Here is a 27,531-nt window from a genome sequence, read left to right as displayed (position 1 = left end):
TATTTTCAGCTAACTTGGGAGCCAATTAGGCGTGGATTTTTAAAGAATATTTTCAGCTAACTTGGGAGCCAATTAGGCGTGGATTTTTAAAGAATATTTTCAGCTAACTTGGGAGCCAATTAGGCGTGGATTTTTAAAGAATATTTTCAGCTAACTTGGGAGCCAATTAGGCGTGGATTTTTAAAGAATATTTTCAGCTAACTTGGGAGCCAATTAGGCGTGGATTTTTTAAGAATATTTTCAGCTAACTTGGGAGCCAATTAGGCGTGGATTTTTAAAGAATATTTTCAGCTAACTTGGGAGCCAATTAGGCGTGGATTTTTAAAAAATATTTTCAGCTAACTTGGGAGCCAATTAGGCGTGGATTTTTAAAGAATACTTTCAGGCGTCTATTGAGAGGGACAAGTGAAAATAAATATCTTGAACATTTAAATCAGGTCGCAAAGATAACATAAGATGAGCAACTCCCACCTCCAGTTCAATATCGGTATGTATCCCCCTTGATATGATATGCACATTTGATTACACCACCACCTTTGTCGTATCTCCTCCTCCGTTCTTCGAATGAAGTTGATCGATAAGAAGCTGCTGACAAATGACAAACTTCCAATCACAGTAGCAATAGCTTCTGATGTTGTCATTTCCGTGAGAAGTGATTAGTAATAGAAGAATTTTGAAACATCGAAGAATATTCGCTTCAAATGCAAATTCGAAAATAAAATGCGTCAAACGGGTAAAATTGTAATCAATAAGCTAGAGAAAATCAAAACCCCAACCAACAGAACCGGTGGTCAAGTGCCAATAACAAAATGTCAAGTGGTGGAGTTTCTATTGATCTCCCTGAATCGCCTGCTAATGGGCTTCGTAACCCTCTATGTGTGTTGGATGTGCCTACGGCTGTCGATTGAGGAAATACCATTTCATGCTGTGTTTTGTACGATTGGTGTAAGTGGGAAAGCGAATGATGTCACTATTATTTCTAATTAATGACTTCGTCATCCTCCTCTTATTCTTCGGATTTATTTTGTAGTTTGTCTGCCTAATGTCTGAAGGTCTAATGGCCTATTATCGTGCCAATGCCAGGACAAAGTTATGTGATCGTTCTCAGAAAACTAAAACCCATTGGATATTGCAGTTATGCGGTTCCGTTTTAGGCTTAATTGGTGTGGCAATTAAAATTTGGATTGAGGATACGCATTTTCACAGCATCCACGGGATTGTGGGTAAGTAAGGGGAGGGAGGCGTTTTTAAAGAAATATTTTCTTCTACCTTCGGAGCCAATTAGGCGTGGATTTTTAAAGAATATTTTCAGGTATATTTGGAGGCAATTAGGCGTGGATTTTTAATGAATATTTTGAGGTGTTTGGGAGACCAGTTAGACGTGGATTTTTAAAGAATATTTTGAGGTGGCTAGGGAAGCAATTAAGCGTGGATTTTTAAAGAATATTTTTAGGTGCCTAGGGAGGCAATTAGGCGTGGATTTTTAAAGAATATTTTGAGGTGCCTATGGAGGCAATTAGGCGTGGATTTTTAAAGAATATTTTGAGATGTTTTGGAAGCCAATTAGGCGTGTATTTTTAAATAAAATTTCGAGATGTTTTGGAAGCCAATTAGGCGTGTATTTTTAAATAAAATTTCGAGATGTTTTGGAAGTCAATTAGGCGTGCCTACGAAGGCAATTAGGCATGGATTTTTAAAGAAAATTTCCAGGTGTTTTGGAAGCGTGGATTTTTAAATAAAATTTCGAGATGTTTTGGAAGCCAATTAGGCGTGGTTTTTTAAAGAAAATTTCGAGATGTTTTGGAAGCCAATTAGGCGTGGATTTTTAAAGAAAATTTCGAGATGTTTTGGAAGCCAATTGTCCGTGGATTTTTAAAGAAAATTTCGAGATGTTTTGGAAGCCAATTGGCCGTGGATTTTTAAAGAAAATTTCGAGATGTTTTGGAAGCCAATTAGGCGTGGATTTTTAAAGAAAATTTCTAGGTGTTTTGGAAGCCAATTAGGCGTGGATTTTTAAAGAAAATTTCGAGATGTTTTGGAAGCCAATTAGGCGTGGATTTTTAAAGGAAATTTCTAGGCGCCAAAAAACTTAAATCTATTTTCTTATTAATAAATTATTTCTAATCCGCAATCTCCTTTCTTTTCCAGGTCTCATAGCATCCATTTTGCTGCTATTCTCCCTCCTCAGCGGCCTGAGTGCTTTGTATGCCCATGAAATGAAAAAGGTAGTGCAGCCAATGTTAACAAAAACTTTGCATAGCGTTTGGGGTCTATTGACCTACACGGCGATGATGTTGAGCATGTTCACCGCCTTCGATACAAACATTTTCATAGAATATTCTTTAGATGCAGCCACCTATAACGATTTTAAATGGTTAATACAAATAAGTATCGCAGCAATATGGTTACTTACGATCTATGGTCCGATATGGTGTTTGGTGTATACGAAGTTGTGGAGGAGTAGCAGTTGTTGTTAGGGTGGATTAATTGCAGGTAATTATAATGGGGTGCCTCCTGGGAGAAACTTCACTACGGGAAATAATTTTGCAGGTTAACAGCTTTCAATATTTCAATATTTGTTTAAATAATTTGACCTCACAAATAGTCAAATTTTTTGTTCCAGCCCGAAGTCCCTCTTCTTGTCGCAGGGAAAAATATTTTTATTGAATTTTGAAATGTTTAAATTTGATTTTTCTAAAATCAATTTAAATATAGCCTTAGAATATCCTGGCCATGGTTCCATTGAAGTCCTTTTTCGTGGATTTTTTAAATTGAATTTTGAAGTGTTTGAATTTGATTTTTCTAAATCAATTTAAAAAGTCCAGGCCATTAAAATCCTTTTCCTTGATCCTGTGAAAAAAATTTTTATCGAGAAGTAGAGTAGGGTTTTTTTTGAGCAGGAGCTCTAATTCCATTATATTTTTAAGTTGTTTTTTTTTTTAATTGAATCCCATTTATTAAATCCCACATTCCGTATTGAAAATAAAAACATTTTTTATATTAGTTTTGAATGTTCTTTATAACATTTAGTTTTATTATTTTGTAATAGCATTTTCTTTTTTCTATCATTTTTAGTGCATTTTTTAAATTTGTTTTTCTAGATTTTTTTTTTTTCTTTTTTTTAAATCAAATATAAATAATACTTGTTTGTGTGTGTGTATTATAGCATTAGATAAGGTGATATATAAAAATTTAATAAAAAATTATATATAAATATAAAATCGTAATAAATTTATGAAATAAAATAGACAATTTTTTTCAAATAAAATATAATTTTTTTTTATATACAGTGCTCAATTAAAATGCTTTTAGGAAGGTGGACAAAATAACAATTTAGGTTTATAAGAACAAAAAAACGAATAATTTTCTTAAGGAATTCAGTACCAATTTCAACAATATTTCAAAAATATGATGGTCTAATTAGAATTCCATCTGTCTAAATAAGTTATTTTAAATCCTTGTTATATTGAAAATACAATTTGAAAAAAAATTCTCTTCTTCCAATTTGAGAGCCACTGTATTTAAAATTTTAAAGAAAATTAACTTTAGAATTTTCAAACAAAATATATTTTTAATAGTAATATTTATACATACAATAATTTTTTTAGCCAGTCATAATAAATAGTTTGTAATTATTAATCGTGTGTGAGATTCTGTTTACTTTTTATCTCTGTTAAAATATTTTCTTATTTTTTCTGAAGAGTTATTTATTCAAAATAAAGCACTTTAAAGGCATAATTTTATTTATTATTTTTTTAGTTATTATTAATTTTAATTATTATTATTATTTTGATTAGTGTGCTATTGTTTACTTGTTTTTTTTTCTATTCCATCGTATTATCTTGAGGAGAGGTGAAGAGGCCAGTATTTTTTGTATTTTCTTTGAAAAAATAGGTTCAAGGGAAAAATGAAAATTTTCAAAAATAAATCAATCGGGACTTAGATATGGGGGCTATATGTCATGGTAAGTTGATGCCAAGAGAAAACAAAATACATTTCATTCTCAAGGAAGAATGAATTGGGCAAGGGTTTAAAAAAAAGAGGTATGAATATGTAAAATCATGGAGTAATAGTGAAAATATTCTGTGAAGAAGGTCCCAGTTATTTTGTAATGCCAAAAAATTGGCCTAGGGTCTAAAAAATAGGGAGGGATGAATATGTTAAAACACAAAGTTTCATTGAAAATATACTGTGAAGAACGTCCTGGTCACTTTGTAATGCAAAAATATTGTCATTTCTATAGAAAAAATGCCAATAAAATTCCATGGTACAATTATAAAAGGTAACAGCAAACCCCAGCTGATTTGATTCCAACGTAATACTAGTGTCAATCTGAAATTGACAAATTATGTTTTGAAAAATCACCCAACAGGAAAATTTGGAACGCATAAAATTTGAAATTGTTCTTTATTAAATGTGCTCCCGTATTCAATTTTCTCAATCTGCCTGCTGGGAAAGTTTGAGGAAGCACATCTTTCTTCATGGAATAACTCGCAATTCCCTGCATTTTCATATGTGTTACACATATAAGCTCAATTACAGGAAAGGTGCCATCAAAATTCACTGGTACAATTATAAAAGGTAACAGCAAACCCCAGCTGATTTGATTCCAACGTAATACTAGTGTCAATCTGAAATTGACAAATTATGTTTTGAAAAATCACCCAACAGGAAAATTGGGAACGCATAAAATTTGAAATAGTTCTTTATTAAATGTGCTCCCGTATTCAATTTTCTCAATCTGCCTGCTGGGAAAGTTTGAGGAAGCACATCTTTCTTCATGGAATAACTCGCAATTCCCTGCATTTTCATTTTCACATATAAGCTCAATTACAGGAAAGGTGTGGAAGCGATAGAAATATAAATTTAATAGATTTTCATTCATGTTTCTCAAATTTTATTTTGAGGATTCGAAAATATTTCATTTTTAAAATAAATATAATTTGTATTGTTTATTTTTCGTCAAAATGTTGACCTTTTCAACAACAAATTTTTAAAATAAATTGATAATTTGTTTGTTTACATTTTTGGCTGAAAAATTGATGATTCCACGAGATGGCCCTTGAATAAAAATCCAAAATATTAAATCCACCCCCGGATGGCCCTTGAAAAATATGTGGGGACTTCTTTATTAAATCTACGCCTCATTGGCCCTTGAAAAATCATTCTTTATTAAATCCACGCCTCAGTTGGCCCTTGAAAAATATTCTTTATTAAATCCACGCCTCAGTTGGCCCTTGAAAATTATTCTTTAATAAATCCACGCCTCAGTTGGCCCAATATTGCGAACCAATATAATTAATTTTTGGTATGAAGATTTGCCACCCAATGAGAGGTCAAAATATCAAATTAGAGCCAATTCGGTTGAAAAATTGACAAAAATTTCACAAAATAACGAAAATTTTGGGGTACCATTATATGGAGGACACCTTAAAAAGCGAACCAATATAATTAATTTTTGGTATGATTTGGAAAATAAGAATCTAAAATTCCGAATTTCATCCAATTCGTTTGAAAAACCTGCGCAAATCACCTAATATTGGTATTCCGTTATATGAGGGCAACCCAAAAAAGGTGGACCTATATTGATAATTCTTGGTATAAACATTGGTCACCCAATGAAAACCCAAAATATGCTCGAACTACCCAAAATACCGAAAATCAGGGGTACATATATATGGGTACTAAAAAGTAGACCGATATTGATCGATTTTCGGCAGGATAATTCGACATCCATTGATAACCCAACATATTGAATTAGAGCCAAACTGGGTTGAAAAATGTGTACAAACTAGCCAAAATACAAATAATGGGAATTACAGTTATATGAGGGTCTACCCTGAATCATTGATTCTATGTTTTCTGTTGTTTTGGGCGGTCAATAGGCGTGGATTTTGAAAGAAAATTTCGAGGTGTTTTGGAAGCCAATTAGGCGGGGATTTTTAAAGACATTTGTTTAGGTGCCTCTGAAGCCAATTAGATGTGAATTTTTAAAGATATTTTTTAGGTACCTTTGAAGCCAATTAGGCGTGAATTTTTAAAGAATATTTCTAGATTTCTTGGGTGTCAACTAGGCGTGAATGTTTAAAGAATATTTTCAGGTGACTTACGACTTATTTAGGCATGGATTTTTGTTGAATATTTCTGGGTTCCCTTGAAGCTATTTAGGCGAGGATTTTTTAAGGAATATTTTCAGGTGCCCTTGAAGCTATTTAGGGGTGTCTTACGAGTTTTTAGGAGTGTATTCTTAAAGAAGTTTTTAAATCCCAAATTAGCTTCATGGGCGTAGATTTTTCATTGATATTTTCCAAAGTTTGGTAGCCTTTTTAACTTTTCAAGAATATTTTCAAGTGTTTTGGGACCACTTTAATCTTAGATTTTTAAAGAATATTTTTAAGGGTGCCATGTGTGACGGATTTTTTTGTGTATTTTTGGGAATGATTTCCCTTTATCCTCACAATATTATTTATTTAAGAAAATTACAAAAAAAAAACTGGCTCTTCTCTAACTATATGGAATTTACACATATATAAATATATATTTCGATATTATAATAAATAAATTGTAATAATAATTATCACGTTCTTATTGAATTATTTGGCTTAAGATATTTGCTAATCATAGAATAATAAATTACATAATTATAAATAATAAAATATATATAGAAAAGATTGTCAAAATTAAAATAATAAAAAAAACTATTTTTAAAATTAAAATAATAAAAAGGTGTTTTTAAATTTAAAATAAAAATAATATTGTAAATATTAAAATAGAAAAATGTTTCAAAAATGAATTATAAAAAAATATAAAATACATTATAAAAAATCGTCCGTTAAGTAATGTAAAAAAAGTTTGTGATGATAATAAAAATGTTTCAAATGTGCCGAAGTGATACCTAGGAGGCAAGAAGACATATAATACGGGGAGTCAAGAGAACAATACGAGGTCTCAACAACAAAAATGTAATTTTCACAGCCTGTCCCCAAAAAAAAAAATGTTTTTAATACCAGTCAAAATTGCTTGTAACAACGGTCGCTTATAGCGATCAATTTCGCAAATTATTTTTTACTATTATCGATTTCATATAAAACGCATAATTTTCTTCTTCTTCACTTTTGAAAACCTTCGATTAAGGATATATTTCGACTGTATTAAAAAAAAACATGGTTACACCACCTCAGCCGAGAGGTAAAAGTGAGGGAAAAACCACTACAATTTCCCATTCCTTTTGAAATTGGGAAATACTTAAAACCGCAATACACCACCTGAGTCAAGAACTAAAAATATGAGGGGAGAAAAAAACAAAAAAAGAATCTATATGCAAAGAACGAACCTTTTGGAAAGGTTCCATACTGAAGAAATCGAATTTCTTATATAATTATTCAGGCTCCTTAGAAGCATAGATTTTTTACGAACCCTTAATGAAGCAGAATGGCGAATTTTCATATCATATTTTTTCGAGCTCCAATAGGTAGGCTAAAAAATTAGGTTCCACAGAAGCGTAAATTGTATAAAGAAAATTTTTTCAAAGTCCATCCGAAGAGCGAATGATTTAAAAATACATTTTTCAAAGTCCAACCAAAGTGCCCAGGGGATTTTTTAAAGAATGTTTTTTTTTTGCCCTCTATAGAAGTGTGGATTTTTAAAGAATATTTTTTCGTGCTCTTTTTGTTTTGAGGTCTTATAGATGCGTAGCTTTCTTAAAGAATATTTGTCGGGGGTGACATAGGCGTTTATATTTTGAACTTTTTTTGGGCTCCTCTAAGGCTTCATAGTTTTAAAGAATATTTTGTGTTTTGAGCACCTTGAGACTTTGAATAATTAAAGAATATTTTTCTTCGGGCCTCTATAGAGTCTTGGATTTTTTAAAGAAAAATGTTTTCGGACCTCTATAGAAGCGTGGATTTTTAAAGACAAAAATTTCCAGACACCTATAGAAGCGTGGATTTTTTAAAGACAAAAATTTCCAGACACCTATAGAAGCGTGGATTTTTTAAATACAATTTTTTCAGACTTCTAAGGAAGCAAGGATTTTTTAATGATCATTTTTTCAGACTTCTAAGGAAGCAAGAATTTTTTAAAGAATATTTTTAGGGCTCATATAGAGTTGTGGATTGTTTAATAAATATTTTTTATATTTTTGGGTTGATTTTAGCGTAGATTATTTCAAAAATCAATATTTTTAGGGACCCTTAAGAGGCTTCTAGAGAAGCATGTGTTATAAGAGGTGGCCGCTTCTTCAATATAATATGGAGGTCCACTTCTTCTACAGTATACCAAAAGGTCTTCCATCTTCTATAAACTCTCTCTACCAAAACTCTAAAAATCAATTTTACAGAGGTTATGTGAGTGTGATTCGTTTTTTTCTAATGAATATTTTTATATTTAAATTGATTTTATTCAAAATTATTTTCGGGCTCCTAAAGGATATTTTTTAAGGGACCCCTTAGAGGCTCCTACAGAAACTTGTGTTATATGAGATATACAGTATACCAAAGGTCCTCCCGCTTCTATAGAAGACAAGTTTCTAAAAAGAAATACCTAAACTCTAAATATATATTTTACCAAGATGATGGTTTAGGATTGAGGTTATGTGAGTGTGATGGTGTTAATTCCGATGCGTTTTTCTGTGATTAGCAAATATTCAAAAATCAAATATAACATTCAAATACTACTGCGGCAGCTGTTCTTAAATACATTTTTTTTCTGAGATTCTCAACAAATATTCAATTTTTTTAATTTTCAAAATTTTAAATTTTATTAAAACGCTTGATGGTTAGACCCATGGGAAAGGCCTCAATGTGTTGTCTAAACCAAGAGGACGAGCTGCTACCCTTTGAATGTTTATCATTTGCCAATAGAAATTTCGAATCATTGATGGTGGAGGAGGAGGAGGACGACGAACAGCAATATTTATCCGAACAAAAACGACAATTATTATAGGAATTCATTGATTGCGGAACATAAGGAGAAGATGTGCTGTAATGATAATCTTCATTTTCCATAAGAATTTTGGTGGATTTCTGATCGTAACGCAAATACAAAGTCAAACAGACAAATAACAAAAATAGGAGGATACATGTGGCACCACTGGCAATGCTGGCCTTCTCCAAAATTGGTCGTGGCCTTTTGGGTTGATATGAACCATCCAATTCTTTGTATTCACAGCGTGGACCCATAAACCCAATAGCACATTCACAATTATACATAATGGAATCACCAATTTTGACGGTAAAGCAGGTGGCCTCATTCAAACAATACCAGGCATCATAGGTGGCGGGACATTTGAAGGTTGGGAAAGTGATGTTGGGTCTGGGCGTAGTAGTGGTGGTGGTCGTTGTTGTTGTCGTTGTAGTGGTAGTCTCCCTTGTCGTTGTCGATGTGGTATGTAAGGTTGTGGTAATCGGTATCTTTGTGGATGTGGGTGCAGCTATCGATGATGGCCTTGGCTTGGGCAATGAACGACTAGAACAAGCCAAGGTCAGGGGGGCCATGTTAAATATGGTTACCGTTATTAGAGAGCAGAGAAATATGAATGATTTGTTAAAAATTATGTTCGTCATGGTGAAAATCTTCGTTTTTGTTTTGGAAAGTAAAAAAAGTGAAATATAAAAAATGGAATGGATTTTAAAAAATACTTGAGAAATGTAAATATACTAGTCCTGCTGGATGATAACAATTTATTTTTTGTTATACTATTTGGTTTTTTCTATTTTTTTAATATTAAAAAAAAAATATTAATAAATATGCAATAAATAATAAAAAATATTAAATAATTATTTCTTATTGATTTTTAAATAAATATTTAATAATTATTTTTTTCTTTTTTTTTAAATAAATTATTTCAATTATTTGGTATATTTACTTGAGAACGTGTGAGTGTGTGTATTTGGAGGGGTGAGAGAATTGGTGTAAACTATTTAAAGTTTTTAATATTTTTTAAATTTTTAATACAAATTTAAATTCAACACAATTATTTTAAAATATATTACAAAAAATATTTATCACATTTTTTCTTAAAAAAAACGAAAAAATTACAATAAAATTAATTTTTAAAAATTATTAATTTTTTTAATAATTCTTATTTGGAAAGTTTTATTACAAATTGTAATCTCTTATCACTTCTTTAACTAATAACTAGAGAGTCTCGAGATGTAATATTCCTGTAAATATCGGGCCAAGAGATTTAGCAAGTCGTCACAGTTGTAAGCATTCCTTCTCCTTTTTTCGTGGACTTCGAGATGATTGCCTGTTGTGGGGGGAGGGAAAAAACAAAAAATAATTATTAATATATTCAAAAATTCCCCCACAATATTTGGTTGGTTGGGAAAGAGCTATAAGGGAAGAGAATATATAAAAAAATAGGTAATAAAAAATTATAATAAAAAGTTAAATTTTGTTAAAGAACAATTTAAGGGCTCCTATAGAGGCGTGGATTTTTTTAAAAAATATTTTTTGGGCTTCCATAGAGGCAAGGATTTTTTAAATAACATTGTTTAGGGATGCGTAGTTTTTTTGAAGAATATTTTTGGGCTTCCAAAGACCCATGGATTTTTTAAAGAATATTTTTTGGGTTCACAAAGAGGGTGGCGTAGGGGTGATAGATACCAAGCAACGGCTCTGATTGGCTTTAACATGGCGAAGTCCAGGCTTATCTTGGTCCCTCTTTCATCTCAATTGTGGACACTGACCTCCCCGCGGTGCCACCTGGGGAGCTATTCTCATCACCCGATGAAATAGAGAGCTAATAGGTGCCGCGAGTTCACCCATAAAAACCACTCTCGGAAAACCCAACCTACTATGAAAAAGCAAAGAAAAAGAAAACCAAACCGACCTAACGTTGACGACCACCGCAATCGTATAAAGGGTCACGATCTGCGAATCTGCACTTGGAATGTGTGCCCGTTGTACAGAACTGGCACAGTGTTCGCTTTGTATTATTAGCTGTCATGAAAAGAGACATGAATTTGGCTGCGGATTTTAACAGGAGAATAAAAGACCTCGTCTTCAGGTTCACTCCAGTAGATGAGCGAATTGCTATAATCCATATAAAAGCGAAGTTCTTCTACATCAGTCTCATTTGCGCCCATGCTCCGACCGAAGATAAAGATGAACAGACCAAAGACATATTTTACGAGCGCCTAGAAACAGCATATGATCGTTGCCCTGGCCATGACATTAAAATTCTGCAAGGAGATTTTAATGCAAAAATCGGAAGGGAAAATATCATTGGCCCCATCGTCGAAAAATTAAGTCTCCATGAAGAAACATTAGGCAACGACATGAGGTTGATTAACTTCGAGGCAGCAAAAAACATAATGGTTAGCAGCACCAGATTCAAGCATCTCGTTATACACAAGACCACTTGGATTTATCCCGATCGAACAACGAGAAATCAAATTAATCATGCTGTGATAGGCGGAAGGCAGTCATCCAGTGTTTTAGAAGTCCGGTCGATCCGAAGAGCGAATATCGATTCGGACGCACCCGTCTTAATGTAGCAGCAAAGGTGCGATCTAATGTAACACGGAAACTCGACGTCGAAAAGCGGCAAACACAACAGATAGCAGAAGCCTACTCCGCTGAACTTACCCAACTGCTTGACGAAAGCACCCCTTGTCCCGATAATAATATAGAAGCACAATGTCAGAGAATTGCCCACTCCCTACAAACTGAAGCAAAAGCAACACTTGGGTACCAAAGACCATCATCAAGAAATCCGATCAGGAGTGTCGTAATGCTACTGATATGAAAAACGCAGCGTATAGGGCAACCCTGCGGACAGTAGCAACAACGTAATGCGATGGAAAACTATCGGCCGAAAAGGAGAGAGGAGAAACGTATTTTCAGAAAAAAGAAGAAAGAGCAAGAAAAACGTGAGCAAATCGAGATGTACAGGAGTCAGAATGAAGTCCGAAAAAGTCTACCAACGGGTAAAACACCAAACCGAAGGCTTTGGTGCATGTACATCCTCCTGTAGAGATAAAGAAGGAAACCTGGTGACAGATACAGACAGCCAATGGTCAATGACATTATATGACCATATCAATGCGTTGCGCCAAATCCTGGAAAAAGTCCACGAAAAACACATCGACACATTCCACCTATTCGTCGACTATAATGCCGCATTCGACAGCCATAACCGTTCAGAGGTGTATAAAGCCATGTCTACGTTTGACATTCCTGCAAAATTAATTCGGCTATGCAGGATAATTTTAACTGGCCCAATATCAGCAGTCATTCCTGCAAAATTAATTCGGCTATGCAGGATAACTTTAACTAGCACAATATCAGCAGTTAAAGTCGGAAAAGGACCTCTGGGAGCCCTTTAATAGTTTGTTGTGTGACCTTTTTAACATCCTGCTGGTCATACGAGAGGCAAAGGTGAACAAAAATGACACTGTACACCAAACAACACATGTTATACTCGCCTACGCCGATGACATCGACATAATGGGTCGAACATTGAGAACGATAACAGCCACCTTTGAACAAATTGAGGAGTCTGCCAAAGTGGGTCTGGCTGTAAACGGCGAGAAGACCAAGCTAATGGTATCAACGCGCAAGACGTCCAGTAGACTCGGCCCAACTGTGGAACTTGAAAACTACAGCTTCGAGGTAGTCAAAGATTTTAGTACCGCCATAAACAAATAATTTTGAAATTCGGAGAAGGATAGTGATGGCCAACAGATGCTACTATGGTCTGAGCAAACAACTCAAAAGCAAGGCCACCTCCCGCCAGACCAAACTCACACTCTACAAGACGCTGATACTACCCGCGCTGTTATATGGACCTGAAGCATGGGTACTTGCGCAAGCTGTATCATCTGCTCTTGAAGTGTTTGAGAGAAAAATTCTCCGAAAGATATATGGGCCGATCTGCGTTGGCGGTAAATATCGCCGTCGAATGAACCATGAGCTATACCACCTATTCTCGGACATCGACATTGTTAGACGTATTGAGCTGCAGACTACGTTGGCTAGGTCATGTTGTGAGAATGGATGAAGATGCCCCAGCCCAAAAGGCATATAAAAGCGAACCAGCTGTTGGTTCACGCAGAAGCCGCGATTAAAACGGAAAGATCAAGTGGAAGAAAACATTGCCGAATATGGTCTTTCAAATTGGAAAAGCTGCGCAAAAGACCGACGCGCCTGGAAATCTTTTTCAAGCTCGGCTTATGAAACGAAAGTTCTGTCACAAGACAGCTAAGTAAGTATAGAGGCATGGATTTTTTTAAAGAATAATATATAGGTCCCACAGAGGCGTAGATTTTTTCAATATCTCACAGAGATGTAAATTTTTTATAGAATATTTTAGGCTCCCACAAAGGCTTGGATTTTTTAAAAATATTTTTTTTTCAATTTTAGAAGATATTTTTCAAGATCACCCAAAGGTATGGATTTGTTTAAAAATATGTTTTCATGTTGGCCAATCGTTGGTCGTTGGCCAATTACGAATCGGTCGAAAGCTACAAGCTGTACTTCCCGTTTGTATGAAGCCATATGGGTGATTCATTAGCATCCGCATATCTCAAAAAAAAAACTATTTGCCGAAAGGTGATTATATAATGAAATCAGTTTGTTGAACGGACAGAAATATAATAAAAACGAAAAATCATAATAAAATCCCGATAGTTTTGTGAGAGAAACTTCTTCATTGAGAATACTGAAAAAAACGATCGAGTACAGCTGGAAAAAGTGGAATCAGGTGGCTCTACGCAATCAGAATCATCGAGAGGTTATCTTAGATGACAAGATGTCATACGCAACATCGACCAGAGCAAAGGAAGACATGCAAAGAAATGTGACCATTATACAAACTCATTCCGAGAGAACCATACAACAAACAGCCTCGGTTATGTCGAAAAAGGCTCTGCAAGGAGTTATTAGAAGAAGCCTAAAGACAATATTTTTAACTCGACGCAAGGGTCCCAGAAGATGTTCCGAACGACGGACAATTGACATTCAGCAGGGTAGAAACATTTTTTCAAGACCAAACAAAGATGTGGATTTTTTAATGTACACCCAAAAGATCACAATTAAGAACGAAATTCAGGGAATATCCTTCCTCAGTGCTATATGTATTTCTTAAAAAAAAGATAATATTGTTCCAAGGAGTATAAGAGATACGAATTAAAAAAATTGTAGGAATTTAAAAACAAATCTAAGTACCGACAGAGCTACGAATTAAAAACTTATTAGTATCACCTATTGTAAATATCCATATAGTCGTTCCGATAAGCCCTTTTCTGTCCTCACTGATTTAATTGTTTTATATGACGGCATTTTTCCGAACATTTTTATTCCAATCACTTTACTTCTATTATGTTTCACACTTCACTTCCACGTTTCACTTGTCACTTATCTGGTTTGGTAGCTCTTTGTTAGAAATTGTCGTTGTTTACCGTTGATTATCCTAGCTCATCAAAGCTGGCTGTGATATGCGTTGATAATCCATATCACAACCACTTGATGAGGCTTAGATAAGCAACATTATTTCTCATAACAAAGATAAAGATGATGATGAAGATGAATTCGAATTTTAAATAATAAAAAAATGAAGATCCACATTTCCCCCTACTTGTGTGGGAGAAAAATTTGACGAAGATATTTTTTGAGGATCATCCAGTTTAACAGCACAGCATTCTAGACATCACCCTGTCCTGTTCTAGTTTTCAGGACGGCGGTATACTGGCAGGCCTAAATGTTTCACCACTACTTCCACTGAGTACTACCCCACCACTGAACGACCAAACTACTGCTTTATAAATCAGTTTTCCTTTTGTTAACGTCCCAAGTGCTGCCGTGTCTAGCGACATGAGCCCAGCTTCTTCAGTACTACATCGCATCTTATCGCAATGGTTTGATTGCAGTTGGCTGACTTGGAAAGACTGTCAAACGAAGTTTCATCCAACATCTTGGCGCAATTTTTGGTCTTCGGAATCTGTTTAGTTTAGTCCGTCCATCGACCATCATTTTTAGTGGGAGCTTAATTTCAATCATGTCCAAGTGATGGGTTGCAGTGTAGAGTGGCTTAGCGGTTTTGGTGGCGGATATTTTCCTATTACTTCGCATATTATCCCAAAATCGCAGTGGCTTTTCGAACGAAGTTTCAGCCAACATATTGGGGAAATTTGTGGTTGTTGGAATCTGTTCAGTTGGCGCAGCGATCATTACTTCCAGTGGGAGCTTCATTTCAATCAAGTCCAAGTGGTGAACAGTTTAGCTGGATGGGCTTTGGTGGCACATATCTCCATATTTCTCAGAGATGAGTGATCAGCTATATAGATGGCACATTTCTATTTCTATTATCGTAGGAAGACTTCGACCAGAGTTTTGTTGAAATCGATTCAGCTCCCATATAGTATCTCCGATTTTATGTAAATGGAGGACCAGGGTCCCTAAATTGGTTTCGATTTGCACGGAATTTGGCATAGCGTACTGAATTAAGTCTAGAATTATATGTGTTATGTTTCATTGAAATCGATTCAGATTTAGATATAGCTCTCATATATAGTATTGTCCGATTTTATATAAATGGTGCGCCAAAGTCCCTAAATTTATTTCGATTGAAACGAAATTTGGAATAACGTATAGAATTGAGGGCAGGATAATGTATGTTAAGTTTCATTGAAATCGGTTCAGATTTAGTTATGGCTCCCATATATATTTTCGCCGATTTTATGTAAAAGGTGCTTTAAACTCCCAAGGTTTTGTCCGATTGAAATGAAATTTGGCATAACGTACGGAATTGAGTCTAGGATAATGTGTGTTGAGTTTCACTGAAATCGATTCAGATTTAGATATAGCTTCCATATATAGTATCGTCCGATTTTATGTAAATGCTGAAAAAAACTCCCAAAGTTTTGTCCAATTGAAATGAAATTTGGCATAACGTATGGAAACGAGTCTTGGAAAATGTGTGTTAAGTTTCATTGAAATCGATTCAGATTTAGATATCTCATATATAGTATTGTTCGATTTTAGTAGGTTCATCTGATTGCGACAAATTTTGGTCTCGTCCTGGTTTATTACTTATCGCTTACTGCATTCATTTGTGCAGAGTCCACCAGCATCGTTTCAAGATTTCAAAAATATAATTCATGAATGTTGTTATTGATCGATGATATAGGTTCGCAGCACGCAGCAGCAGCCAATTTTGATATGCTTCTCGGAAACAGTAAAGTTGCTCATGGGCCTGGTCATTTCAGTTATGGGGTTTTCATATATTCCTCCTTATTATACAGAAAACGCGATCCGATCATTTATCCCATTACATTTTTTCTTGGAGCACCAAAATCACACCTAAATCGGAATTTTTCAGATTTTTCGTTTTATTTTTTCATTTCCACTAAAATTTTCTTTAAATTCATATTTTTGTTGTTTTATTTGTTGTTGTTGTTTTTCAATTCTGTTTCTGTACACAAATCTCAGCTCATCAAAGCTGGCTGTGATATGCAATTTTCAAAGGAGGTGCACAAAATCGAACTTTTCATTTTCAATATTAAAAAAAAGAAAATCCAAGTCAATTTTTTATTCAAGCATTTCACAACCACTTTGTGAGGCTAAGATAGGTGCGGATGGCATCGATGATTTTTATGGGACACACAGACTGTAATTTTAGTTTGGGTTTTTCTTAATATGTTTTTGAGAATTCACGCACTTTTAATTCACATTTTTTTCTTCTTCTTCTTAATTTTATTTTCTTATTGTTATTCGAAAGGTAAAAAACCCCGATCCATTAGACGAACGACCAAACGGGACACATAATAAACAAATCAATCGATGATTATTTCGAAAAAAAACCGTACACATTTTTTTCATTGATAATGCGGCCTCGTCGGACCAATTCAACAAATGTTAACACACTGAAGACGATCACATTGTCGATGATGATGATGACGATGATTTTCGTTATAAGAAATTTGACGCTCCTCAAAGCTGGCTGTGATATGAATATTAAACAAAAAAGAAGCATTTTGCCTAGCGAAGAAAACATTTCGCAGCCACTTTGAAGAATGTCACAAATCTTACGAGGGAGAACAATTCATTCATAAAACTTCGATACAGAGGCACACACAATTTTGAATTTTAATGTATTAAAATTAATGTTTGGAATTTCACTGTATTAAAAAAAATAATATTTTCTTTAGGCTTTGTTCGTCACCAAGAGTGTCTATCTCAACATAGAGATATGTTAACTTTCTGAGGTTCCAAAAAAAACGGAGAAGGAGAAGAATATTTTTACAGTTAGGTCTAATGTAAAATTAAAACAAAAGCAGGGAGGTGGAAATAATAGAAAATGGATCTCCAAGGGGTGGGAAAATATGGCATCGTATTTCTAGTAGTAAAGCCTCAACCATGAGCTCTAAAATACAAACGAAAACTGTAGCCATCCTTATGGAAAAAATTGAAACGCCCATATAATTATTTCAAATCTCGTCACAGAGGGATCATTGAATCCGCACAATAGCAGCCAAAAAAAAAAAAAATGAATGGTATAAAATATTGTTTTGGGGTCCATCAGAAGGGTCATAGATGATTATTTCTAGAACTAAACAATTATAAAGCCACAATAATCAGATCAGTTTCTTTATCCCTTGTTAATACACAGGAGAATTGTAGCCACCCTTATGGGAAAAATCTCAACGCCCATCAGGTGTAAATCCAAATTATTTTGATAGATAAGATTATTATTTCAAATCCACACAGAGAGATCGATCATTGAACCCGCAGCACAACAGCAGCCAAATAAAACCAATGGAATAATATTCTGATATTTTGTTTTGGGGTCCAGGCAGGGGGGTCATTGAACAATTGTTCTTGGTATTTTTGTTCATCATTATTTGTTTTGGGATTTTTTTTTTTTTTTTTTGTATTTTTCCTGCAAAACATAATAAGATGATGACACATATCAATGCAATTAAGTAACTAAAACAAAGGAAACAATAACAAATACAATAGAAACAAATGGTAATTTTCGTTCATTTAAAAGATAATAAATTATAAAAAAAAAATGTCTATAATCATATTAGACCCTCTCTATTTGAATTATCTGAAGAACAAGTGGAAAAACGTTAAGGCGGGGCCGAAAATTTGACATTTTTCACCGTATATATACTGATGACAGGTACTTAAAATGAAGATATATAGGGAACATACCAATACCTATACCGACAAATCTACACACCGATTTATGTAAACGATAATGTACACCAAATACAAATTTTAGCAATTCTTAGTGGAGATTTTTTCTAAAAATCCCAAAGTACTTAAAATTCAGAGGCCATAAAACCCGTGTACGTTATTGAAGACCTTATATGGGGGAGGGTTGGGTGGAAGTTGCTGTTTTGTTCAATATAAAAATTGTTCTTGGCGTACAAATTAGTATGCGTACGTTCCCTGGAGGCTATGAGGTGGTATGCCTAATTCAGGACAGATATAGCTCAATTTCGAAACTAACATTTTTGCATTACAATTTTAACCTAAATATTAAAAATATCGAAAATCGGTATGGCGGCTAGGACTAAATATGGATCGACATAGACATAATGTGCTACCAGAAAAAAGTAGACCTATATTTATAATTTTTAGAGGAGACATTTGGTACCCATTAAAAACTCAAAGTACAAAATTGCAGCCATTTCGGTCGAAAAATGCGATTAAAAACCTCCAAAATACTGAAAATTTGCGGGTATCGTTATATGGGGTCTACCAGAAAAAGTGGACCTATATTTGTAATTTTTAGTACCCAAAAAGAACCCAATGTACCACATTTCAGCGCATTCGATTGAAAAATGCGCTCAAGAACCCCTATATGCCGAAAATTGGAGGGGGTACCTTTATATGGGAGCTATGCCTAAACGTGGACCGATATAGTCCATCTTCGAACTTGACATGCCTGCAGACAAAAGAGTTATTTTGGAACTATATAAATGGTCGTGAAAAAATATTTAAAAAAAAAAATATATGAGGCTTAAAAAGATATTCAAAAAAATTTGAGCATGAAAAATCTTCTTGAAAGAACGGAGTTATGTTGCAGCAACTTGAATAAAAATGCTTGGCTTTGATAGACACTGAAAAATGATAAGTAAGTAAACAATTCTGGGTTTTATAGGACTTTAAAAATAGTACTTAAAAAAAATTCTGAACAATTTTTGAGTCATGAAAAATTTTTCCTGAAAATTATGAGCCATATAAGATTTTGAACAAATATTCCTGAAATTTCTGGGTCATATAGGACGACTTTGAAAAAATATTCGTTAAAAATATGACCTTGAAAAATATTATTAAACCTGTAAGGAAAGTCAATCGGACAAATATTGGGAGATTGGTGCACCATTTACATAAAATCGGACGAAACTATATATGGGAGCTATATCCAAATCTAAACCGATTTCAACAAAACTTCACATAGATCAATCTAGACCTAATTTAGTACGCTGTGCAAAATTTTGTCTCAATCGGACAAATATAAGGAGTTTGACTTTTTAAATCGACACCTCGACTCCACAGAGACCCTTAAAATCCACACCTTGGTATGCGTCTAAGAAAATATTTTAGTAAAAATCCACGTTAAGGCTATTAAAGAAATTCACGCCACTTAAAAATAATTCATATTTTGTTAAAAAAAAATCTCCTTTTGGTGATTCTCAAAAAAATTAAAAAATGCACATCTGGGAGGAACTATTAAACAAAATTAGAAAATAAATATTCGGGATATTCGCCTCGATGATAAATATTCGCCTTTAGATAAATATTTAAAAAAAATGGTGCTTGGAACTTGAAGAAAATGTTTTTTTTTATAAAATCAACGCATTGATGGGGATTTTTTTATGTCGAAGCTTATGTAGTGACACAGCTGATCTATTTCCATAACTCGTAGGCGCTATTAGTCCAAAAAAATTTTTTTGACAGATACTTATGGCCCTAGTTATGGAATTTCAAATTTAATATGTATTCTACTGATTACTCATACTCATGCCAGAAAAAAATGTTAAAATTAAAAACCAAAACGCATTTATTGTTGTCGATAAGAGCTTGTCTAAGAAGAAAGTCCTCCCTCCATAAAAACATTAATTAAATCAGCAGATTCACACGTGTTAAAGAGTGACACCATATACTAAAGCAAGAGAGGAGATAAAGCCAACAAAAGCGCCACAATTCTTTAAAAAAATTGAATCTATAAAAAATTTGAATTCAAAACAAGAACACAAAACAAAAAACATGATGCAAACTTCTTACGATAATCAAGAATCTGTCGTCTTCCAGAAAAAAGAAAACAAAAAACCTGACGCCAAAAAGTAAATAAAAATTCAATAATATATATAAAAAACATTTCGTTATAAGCGCCACTTTTCTTGTATTTTTTTATATTTCAGAGAGGTGGTTCATTGGCAAAACAGAAACAGGAAAAATAATAAAATTCTGCAAAGCTACCAAAAAAAAAATTGTCGGTCTCATACATCCATCATAAATTGACAGTTTATACCCGCCACAATTATTAACATTTATTTATTTGTTTTCCTTCTTCGTTGCATGCAAGCTCATTATGCAGCCAGGCAAGCAGTACAGGCGTCAAAAATGACACTGATGATAACACGCTTGGTTAGTGACCGTTAAAGTCAGGACACCAGCAAAAGATCAGCAGCATAGCGACAATGTGTTAATAAATCGCATTGCTGATGTTGTGTGAAATGAAGAGAAGAGACTTAAAGAGATTTGAAAAAAAAAACGAAAAATGATCGGAACAAAAAATAATGGAAAGGTTGTTGAGCCAGCAACAGGTCCATTGAAGTTATTAGAATATAATGTGGATTCAAGAAAAAAGGTCCCTACAGAAGCGCCCACTTTATTTCCGAACATTTTTCCAGGTTCCACAGAAGATTGGATTAAAAAAAAAAAACTTTTTAAGTTTCTAAAGAGGCTTAGATTAATTAAAAATGTTTTTTAGGGTCCAATAGGGCACCTCAGAAGCGACCAGTGATGCCTGGATTTTTTAAAAATATTTTTGGAGGTACCACAGAAGCTTGGACTTTTTAAAAAGCTGACTCCGAATTGCGGTTTTGTAAAAATAAATTGCTTTTTTAAAAATATATTAAACCCCTTTTTGCTTAACCCACTAGCGGTTCATTCAAGGTACATTTTTGAGGCATTATTTTTGAGATGGTGGAAATTTGGTATTTAAAGCGGATATCCATTAAGAAACCCTAAAAATTCTTGTGATCCTTAAACCGTCGGTATATAATCCCTTTGGCATTATTAGTCACAACATTTAGGGGAAGATTTTTGTCGAACATGCCAACCCTCTAGCGACAATTTTGTGGGGTCTTTTTGAGCCTTCTCCAAACAACATTACCAAAACATATCTCTTAAAATGTTTGTCAATTGCAAAATATTGTAGAATTTCTTGTTGATCCCGACCTCTGAGGCGTTTGGTGTATTAGGAAAAATTATTAACAACACTTGAAAGAACATTTCTCTAAAACATGTCAAACCTCTAGCGGTCCATTTAAGGGTACATTTTTGGGGCTTTATTTTTGGAATGGGTGGAAATTTGGTATTTAAAGCGGAGATCCTTTAAGAAAATCGAAATATACTTGTGATCCGGTCCAGTATATGAACCCTTTGGCAATATTGCCTCCAACACTTAGGGGAAGATTTTTGTAGAATATGTTGAACCTCTAGGTACTCGTTTAAGAGGGGTTATTTGGTAATTTCTTGCGAAAATTTTCATAAACAAAGTAAAAAATGGTTAATTTTAATATTTCAAAAATACATAGATATCCTTGTATTTTGGAGAGAAATTGTGTTCAGGACATTTATTATTTACCCTATAAGGAAAATTTCTCTAGAACATATCAAACCTCTAGCGACCCATTTAAGGGTTCTTTCTTTGAAATTTATTTTTGAAATGGGGAATTTGATATTTAAAACGGAGAAAATCGAAATATCGTTGTGATCCTTCAACACCCGGCATAAGAACCCTTTGGCATTATTACTCACAACACTTGGGGGAAGATTTTTGTGGAACATGTTAAACCTCTATGTATTCGTTTTAGCGGGGTTATTTGGCAAAATTTTCCGAAAAATTTCAAAAATAATCTAAAAAAATATCCTTGAGATTCTTGCATTTTGGAGAGATATTGTGTCAAGGACATTTAATTTTTAACCTTTAAGGAACATTTCTCTAAAATATGTCAACCCTGTAGCGGTCCATTTAAGGGTTCTTTCTTTAAAATTTATTTTTGAAATAGGGAAATTTGATATTTAAATCAAGGATTCTTTAAAAAAATCGAAATATCCTTGTCATCTTTAAATGTCCGGTATAAGAACCCTTTGGCATTATTACTCACAACACTTGGGGGAAAATTTTTGTAGAACATGTTGACCCTCTGGGATACGTTTTAGGGGGGTTATTTGATCATTTATTTCGAAAACTAAAAAAAAAAACACACATTAAAAGGTAACTGACTTTAATCTTTTAAAAATACATAGATATCCTTGAGATCCTTGCATTTAACACAAGTTAAGGACATTTATTATTCACCCTTTAAGGAACATTTCTCTAGAAAATGTTAACCCTCTAGCGATTCATTTAAGGGGACTTTCTTGGCCTTTTGTTTTTGACAAATACCAGTAGAAGTAATTTGGAGCTTGGAGCAATTTTGGGATTTAAAATGGAGGTCGGTACTTTTTTCGAGGCCTGATGGAGGCTTAGATTTTTTCCATGTGTTTTCTAGGACCTTGAAATTTTCTTCAAGGTCCTCGATATTTTAAATTCATCTGAAAATATAACTGAAACTTCGTCTTACCCTTTGAAATTACAATAAAAAAAAATTGGTTACTTGTGTTCTATTTTACATACCCTTTTTTGGTTTTATTCTACAACACAAATTATAACACACAGAGACACTATTGGCGAGGGACCGACCGACCTTCAACAATAGAACGCGTGGTAGTGATGATGAGGATTGATGAGGATGTTTGTCGAACTGAATGACTACTCTTCTGGCCGCCTTATACTCCTGAAGATAATTATACAGAGCTGCTATTTCATATGTGTTTTGAATTGTGGTATTGAAATTTGTTTTGAATTGAAATTCAATATCCAAAATTGGGGGTACCACCCTCTTCGTTGGATCCTTAAGAAGTTATGAAATTTGCAATTGATTATTCTTAAATTTATTTTTTGGCCAGCTATGTTGGAGGATAGATAGCTGGCTGGTAGTAGCAGTTTGATTGGGATTTTTTGTAGATCTTGGGAATTTTTATAGACCCAAGGAGTTGGAGTTCGGGAAATAAAATTAGAGGGATAAAAAGATGTGAAAATAATTTCCTTGTGGTGTGTTTAACGCCTTCGTCTTTGTGATCTTCTTGTAAAAAGGGGTCGGGTCGTCGGTTGTGCAATGAATATTGGAATGATAAAAATCAGCTATTTCTTCGTCTCGATGTTGTTGTTGTGGTAGAATGTTGTGTGTGGTATTGCTCCGTTACTTCTCCTTATTATTTTTGTTGTTATTATTGTGGTTTGGCGTGCTGTTTCAGAAAAACATTTATTCCTTGTTTTCTTCTTCGACACTTTTGTTGTCCTGCTTGGTAGGCCAAGAAGTAGAAAGTAGGGTTTACTACAAAAATTGAGTCTTTTTTTACTGGAGTTTAGGTTGTTACAATTAAAATAACATCAATAAAAAATATTCTTGTTGTTGTTGCTGTATGTAGTAAGTAGTTGTAGACCAGATCCATGCGTAGTACAGCAGATAGTGGTAGTAAAGTTTCAGTTGGCGGCAGTTTGTTGGCTGAAGTCTGAAAGAAAACAAAAACAAAAGCAAATTAAAATAAAAATAAATAAAAATAAATAAAAATAAATAAAATGAAATGAGGAATGGGGTGTGCGAGAAGAAAACATAAAACAAACGAAGTTAAAAAATTAACAACAACAAAAACAATAAATAAATATGAAAACAAAAAACGACATTAAAAAATGAAAATTATTCCCGACTAGAGGTAATAAAAAATACAGCAAAAAACAACAACATTGCCGTTTTCCAACTATTACTTCTACTACCATTAATATTGACAACATGGGTCGGGTCCGCCAGTAAGCAGGAACTGGATTTCCCCCTTTTTTATTTTATTACTTTCAACTGAGATGGTGTAGTAATGAGAACAAAACTACAACAATAACAAGAACAACAACAACAACAGTAGCTGGAGCACCAACAACTTTCAACTCTGTACTAAGAAGAACAAGAAAAACCCATAAAAATGCAATTACAACGCATTATGTATGGGGAGGTACTACCACGCACGCACAAACATACACAACACACAAGAAGACGAAGAATAGCAGTTTCGTGGCACATAAAAACCGAGGGAAACTATGGCGGTGACTAGACAAGGCTACACTATATGTCGGGGTTAAAAATTACAATAACAAGAGGAAAAAATAACTGCTACTGTAATAAAAAAAACTGGATCTGGAAGGCCACTGTATGGAGAAAGGAATACGAATCGACAACAAAAAGTGCACCCCGATATTTATAATTTTTGGTAGGAAGAATTCAAAATACTAAATTAGAACTAATTCCCTTGAAAAATGTGGTCAAACGCCCTAAAATTCGGAAATTTTGAGGGTATTGTTATATGGGGACTACCCTAAAAAATGAAGCAATATTGATCATTTTTGGTGTAGAGGTTTAGCAGCCAATCAGAACCCAAAATACCAAATTATAGCCAATTCGGTTGGAAAACGTGGTCAAACGCCCCAAATTTGAAAAATTGAGGGATATCGTTATATGAAGGCTACCCTAATAAGTGGAGCAAAATTGATAATTTTTGGTATGGAGACTTGGCACCTAATAAAAACACAAAATACCAAATTACAGCCACATCGGTTGAAAAAAATGGCCAAACTCCTCAAATTCGAAAAAAATTAGGGGTATCGTTATATGGAGGCTACCCTAAAAATTGGAGCAATATTAATAACTTTTGGTGTAGAGGTTTATCAGCCAATGAGAACTCAAAGTATCAAATTACAGCAAAATTGATTGTAAAACATGGTCAAACGCCCAAAATTTGGAAAATTTGAAGGTAACGTTCTATAGGAGCTACCCTAAAAAATGGAGCAATATTGATCATTTTTAGTTTAGAGCACACAATGAGAATCCAAAAATGTCAAATTATATCCAATTATTTTGAAAAACATGGTCAAACGCCCCAAATCTAGGGGTACCCTTATATGGGGGCTACCCTAACAAGTGGACCTATATAAATAATTTTTGGTGTAGAGGTTTAGCACCACATATAATCCAAAGTACCAAATTACAATCAATTCGGTTGAAAAACATGCCCAACCTCCCTATAATTCCGAAATTTAAGGGGTACCTTTATATAGAGGCTACCCTAAAATGTGGATCAATATTAATAATTTTTGGTGTAGAGGTTTAGCACCTAATGAGCATCCAAAATACCAAATTACAGCGACTTCGGTTGAAAAACATGGCCAAACTCCCCAAATTCGAAAAATTTAGGGGTATCATTATATGGAGGCTACCCTAAAAAGTAGACAAATATTGATAATTTTTGGTATGGAGATTTACTACCCAAAGCGAATCCAAAATACCAAATTACAGCCACTTCGGTTGAAAAACTTGGCAAAACTAACCAAATTCGGAAATTGAAGGGGTACCCTTACTTGATGGGGTAGCCCCCAAACAAGTGGAGCAAAAGTAATAATTTTTGGTATGGAGATTTTCTACACAATGAGGATCCAAAATACTAAATTACAGCCTATTCGGTTAAAAACATTCCCAAAAGCACTTAAAATAACGAAATTTGAGAGGTTATGTTATATTTATAAATTATAATTTTTTTTATTTGTATGTAGTGTCTTAGGAAAAATTACGAACGGCAGTTGAAGGAACATATCTGTGGAATATCTTAATCCACTAGCAGCCAAATTAATGGTACTTTTTGGGCCTTCATTTAACAAATACTTTGAAATTTTCTACAAATTAAAAGTGTTACCTTGAAAGAAAATCGCAAAAATCCTTGTGATCCTTGAACCACAGGTATATATTGCCTTTAGCATTATTACTCCCAAAACACGGGGAAAGATTTTTATATAGCATGTTAACACTCTAGCGGCAACTTTGCGCCGATTCTTTGACCATTCGTTAAAAAAATAAACCAAAATGCATCACTAATTTTGAAATTGTCTAATTATGATTGTTATATTATATTTCTTATTGACCCTTACCCCTGAGGTTTGTGGTGTATTAGGGGAAAATTACTCACAAAACTTGAAAGAACAATTCTATTGCACACAGTAGCCCTTTAGCAACTCGAGCACGGTTTTTCGGAACATTCTCTAAGAAATATCAAAATTTTTCGCCAACATTAAAATTGTGTCATTTGGAAAATTATAGTACTTTTTGTTGATCCTGACCCCTGAGGTATGTGGTTTGTTAGGGAAAATTACTCACAACACTCGGAAGAACATTTCTGTAGTGCATTGTAGCCCTCTAGCGGCTCATTTAAGGGTAATTATTTGGCACTCATTTAAAAAATACCTTCAAATTATATAAAAAGTCAAAGTCATTTAAAGTCTCAACTTGTAAGAAAATCGAAAAATATCTGCGATCCTTAAACATTCGGTTTATGACCCCTTTGGCATTTTTGCTCACAACTTTTAGGGAACCATTTTATAAAGCATATTAACCCTCTAGCGGCAATTGGAACGGACCTTTTTGAGTCTTCTCTGAAAACAAGTCAAAAATATTACTAAATTTTAAATTGAGTCATTTAGCAAATTACAGTAAATCAGGTTGATCCGGACCCTGGAGGTAGGAGGTGTGTTAGGGAAAATCACTAAGAACATCCGAAGGAACATTTCTGCAGTACACTGTAACCCTCTAGCGGCACTTGTTGTTGGGGTCTTTCAGAACCTTCTCTGAAAGGTTCCTGAAATTGTTCTTCTTGTTGATCCTGACCCTGGAGGTAGAGAGTGTGTTAGGACATATTACTAACAACATCCGTTGGAACATTTCCGCAGTACATTGTAACCCTCTAGCGGCACTTATTAGGGGTCTTTCAGAGCCATTTCTGAAAGAATAACTAAAATACCAGCAATCTTGATATTGTGAAATTTAGAAATTATAGTAAATCTGGTTGATCCTGACCCTGGGGGTATGAGGAGTGTTAGGGAAAATTACTAACAACACCCGGAAGAACATTTCTGTAAAATATGTTAACCCTCTAGCGGGACGTTTAAGGGTACTTTTTTTGGACCTAATTTAATAAATAACTTGAAATTATTTAAAAGGTGATGTCTTAACCTGTAAAAAAAATTAAATACCCTTTTTGATCCTGACCCTCGAGGTATGTGGTGTGTTCGAGAATATTACACACGACACAGCAGGAAACATTTTTGTAAAATATCTTAACCCTCTAGCGGCACGTTTTAGGGATATTTTTGAACCTTTTGTCAAAAAATTGTCAAAATATCAGTAAAATGAAATAATTTGTCCC

At 34.0% G+C, this 27,531-nt stretch overlaps 2 protein-coding genes across 2 annotated transcripts; one reads left to right on the top strand and one right to left on the bottom strand.

The window, feature by feature from the left end:
• Positions 1–720: 720 nt before the first annotated feature.
• Positions 721–2,477, top strand: LOC133338576 (uncharacterized). The gene is made up of 3 exons (XM_061546746.1): positions 721–945; positions 1,031–1,223; positions 2,149–2,477. The coding sequence occupies exons 1-3, from the start codon at positions 721–723 to the stop codon at positions 2,475–2,477; spliced, it is 747 nt and encodes a 248-aa protein (XP_061402730.1).
• Positions 2,478–8,750: 6,273 nt separating this feature from the next.
• On the bottom strand, positions 8,751–9,563 carry LOC133338575 (protein spitz-like). Its single transcript, XM_061546744.1, has one exon. It carries the CDS (start codon positions 9,561–9,563, stop codon positions 8,751–8,753), a length of 813 nt encoding a protein of 270 aa, XP_061402728.1.
• Positions 9,564–27,531: the final 17,968 nt, after the last annotated feature.

The sequence above is a fragment of the Musca vetustissima genome, unplaced genomic scaffold (assembly GCF_032173495.1).
Source record: "Musca vetustissima isolate MV318-11 ecotype Yass unplaced genomic scaffold, APGP_CSIRO_Mvet_v1 utg24406, whole genome shotgun sequence".
NCBI classification, from domain to species: Eukaryota; Metazoa; Arthropoda; class Insecta; order Diptera; family Muscidae; genus Musca; species Musca vetustissima.
This window is presented reverse-complemented; position numbering and strand designations above follow the sequence as displayed.

Coding starts and splice junctions, on each gene's coding strand:
- LOC133338576 (XM_061546746.1), top strand. CDS start 721: ATGCGTCAAACGGGTAAAATTGTAATCAATAAGCTAGAGAAAATCAAA. Junction 946..1,030: donor CTGTGTTTTGTACGATTGGT/GTAAGTGGGAAA, acceptor TTTATTTTGTAG/TTTGTCTGCCTAATGTCTGA. Junction 1,224..2,148: donor CAGCATCCACGGGATTGTGG/GTAAGTAAGGGG, acceptor TTTCTTTTCCAG/GTCTCATAGCATCCATTTTG.
- LOC133338575 (XM_061546744.1), bottom strand. CDS start 9,563: ATGACGAACATAATTTTTAACAAATCATTCATATTTCTCTGCTCTCTA.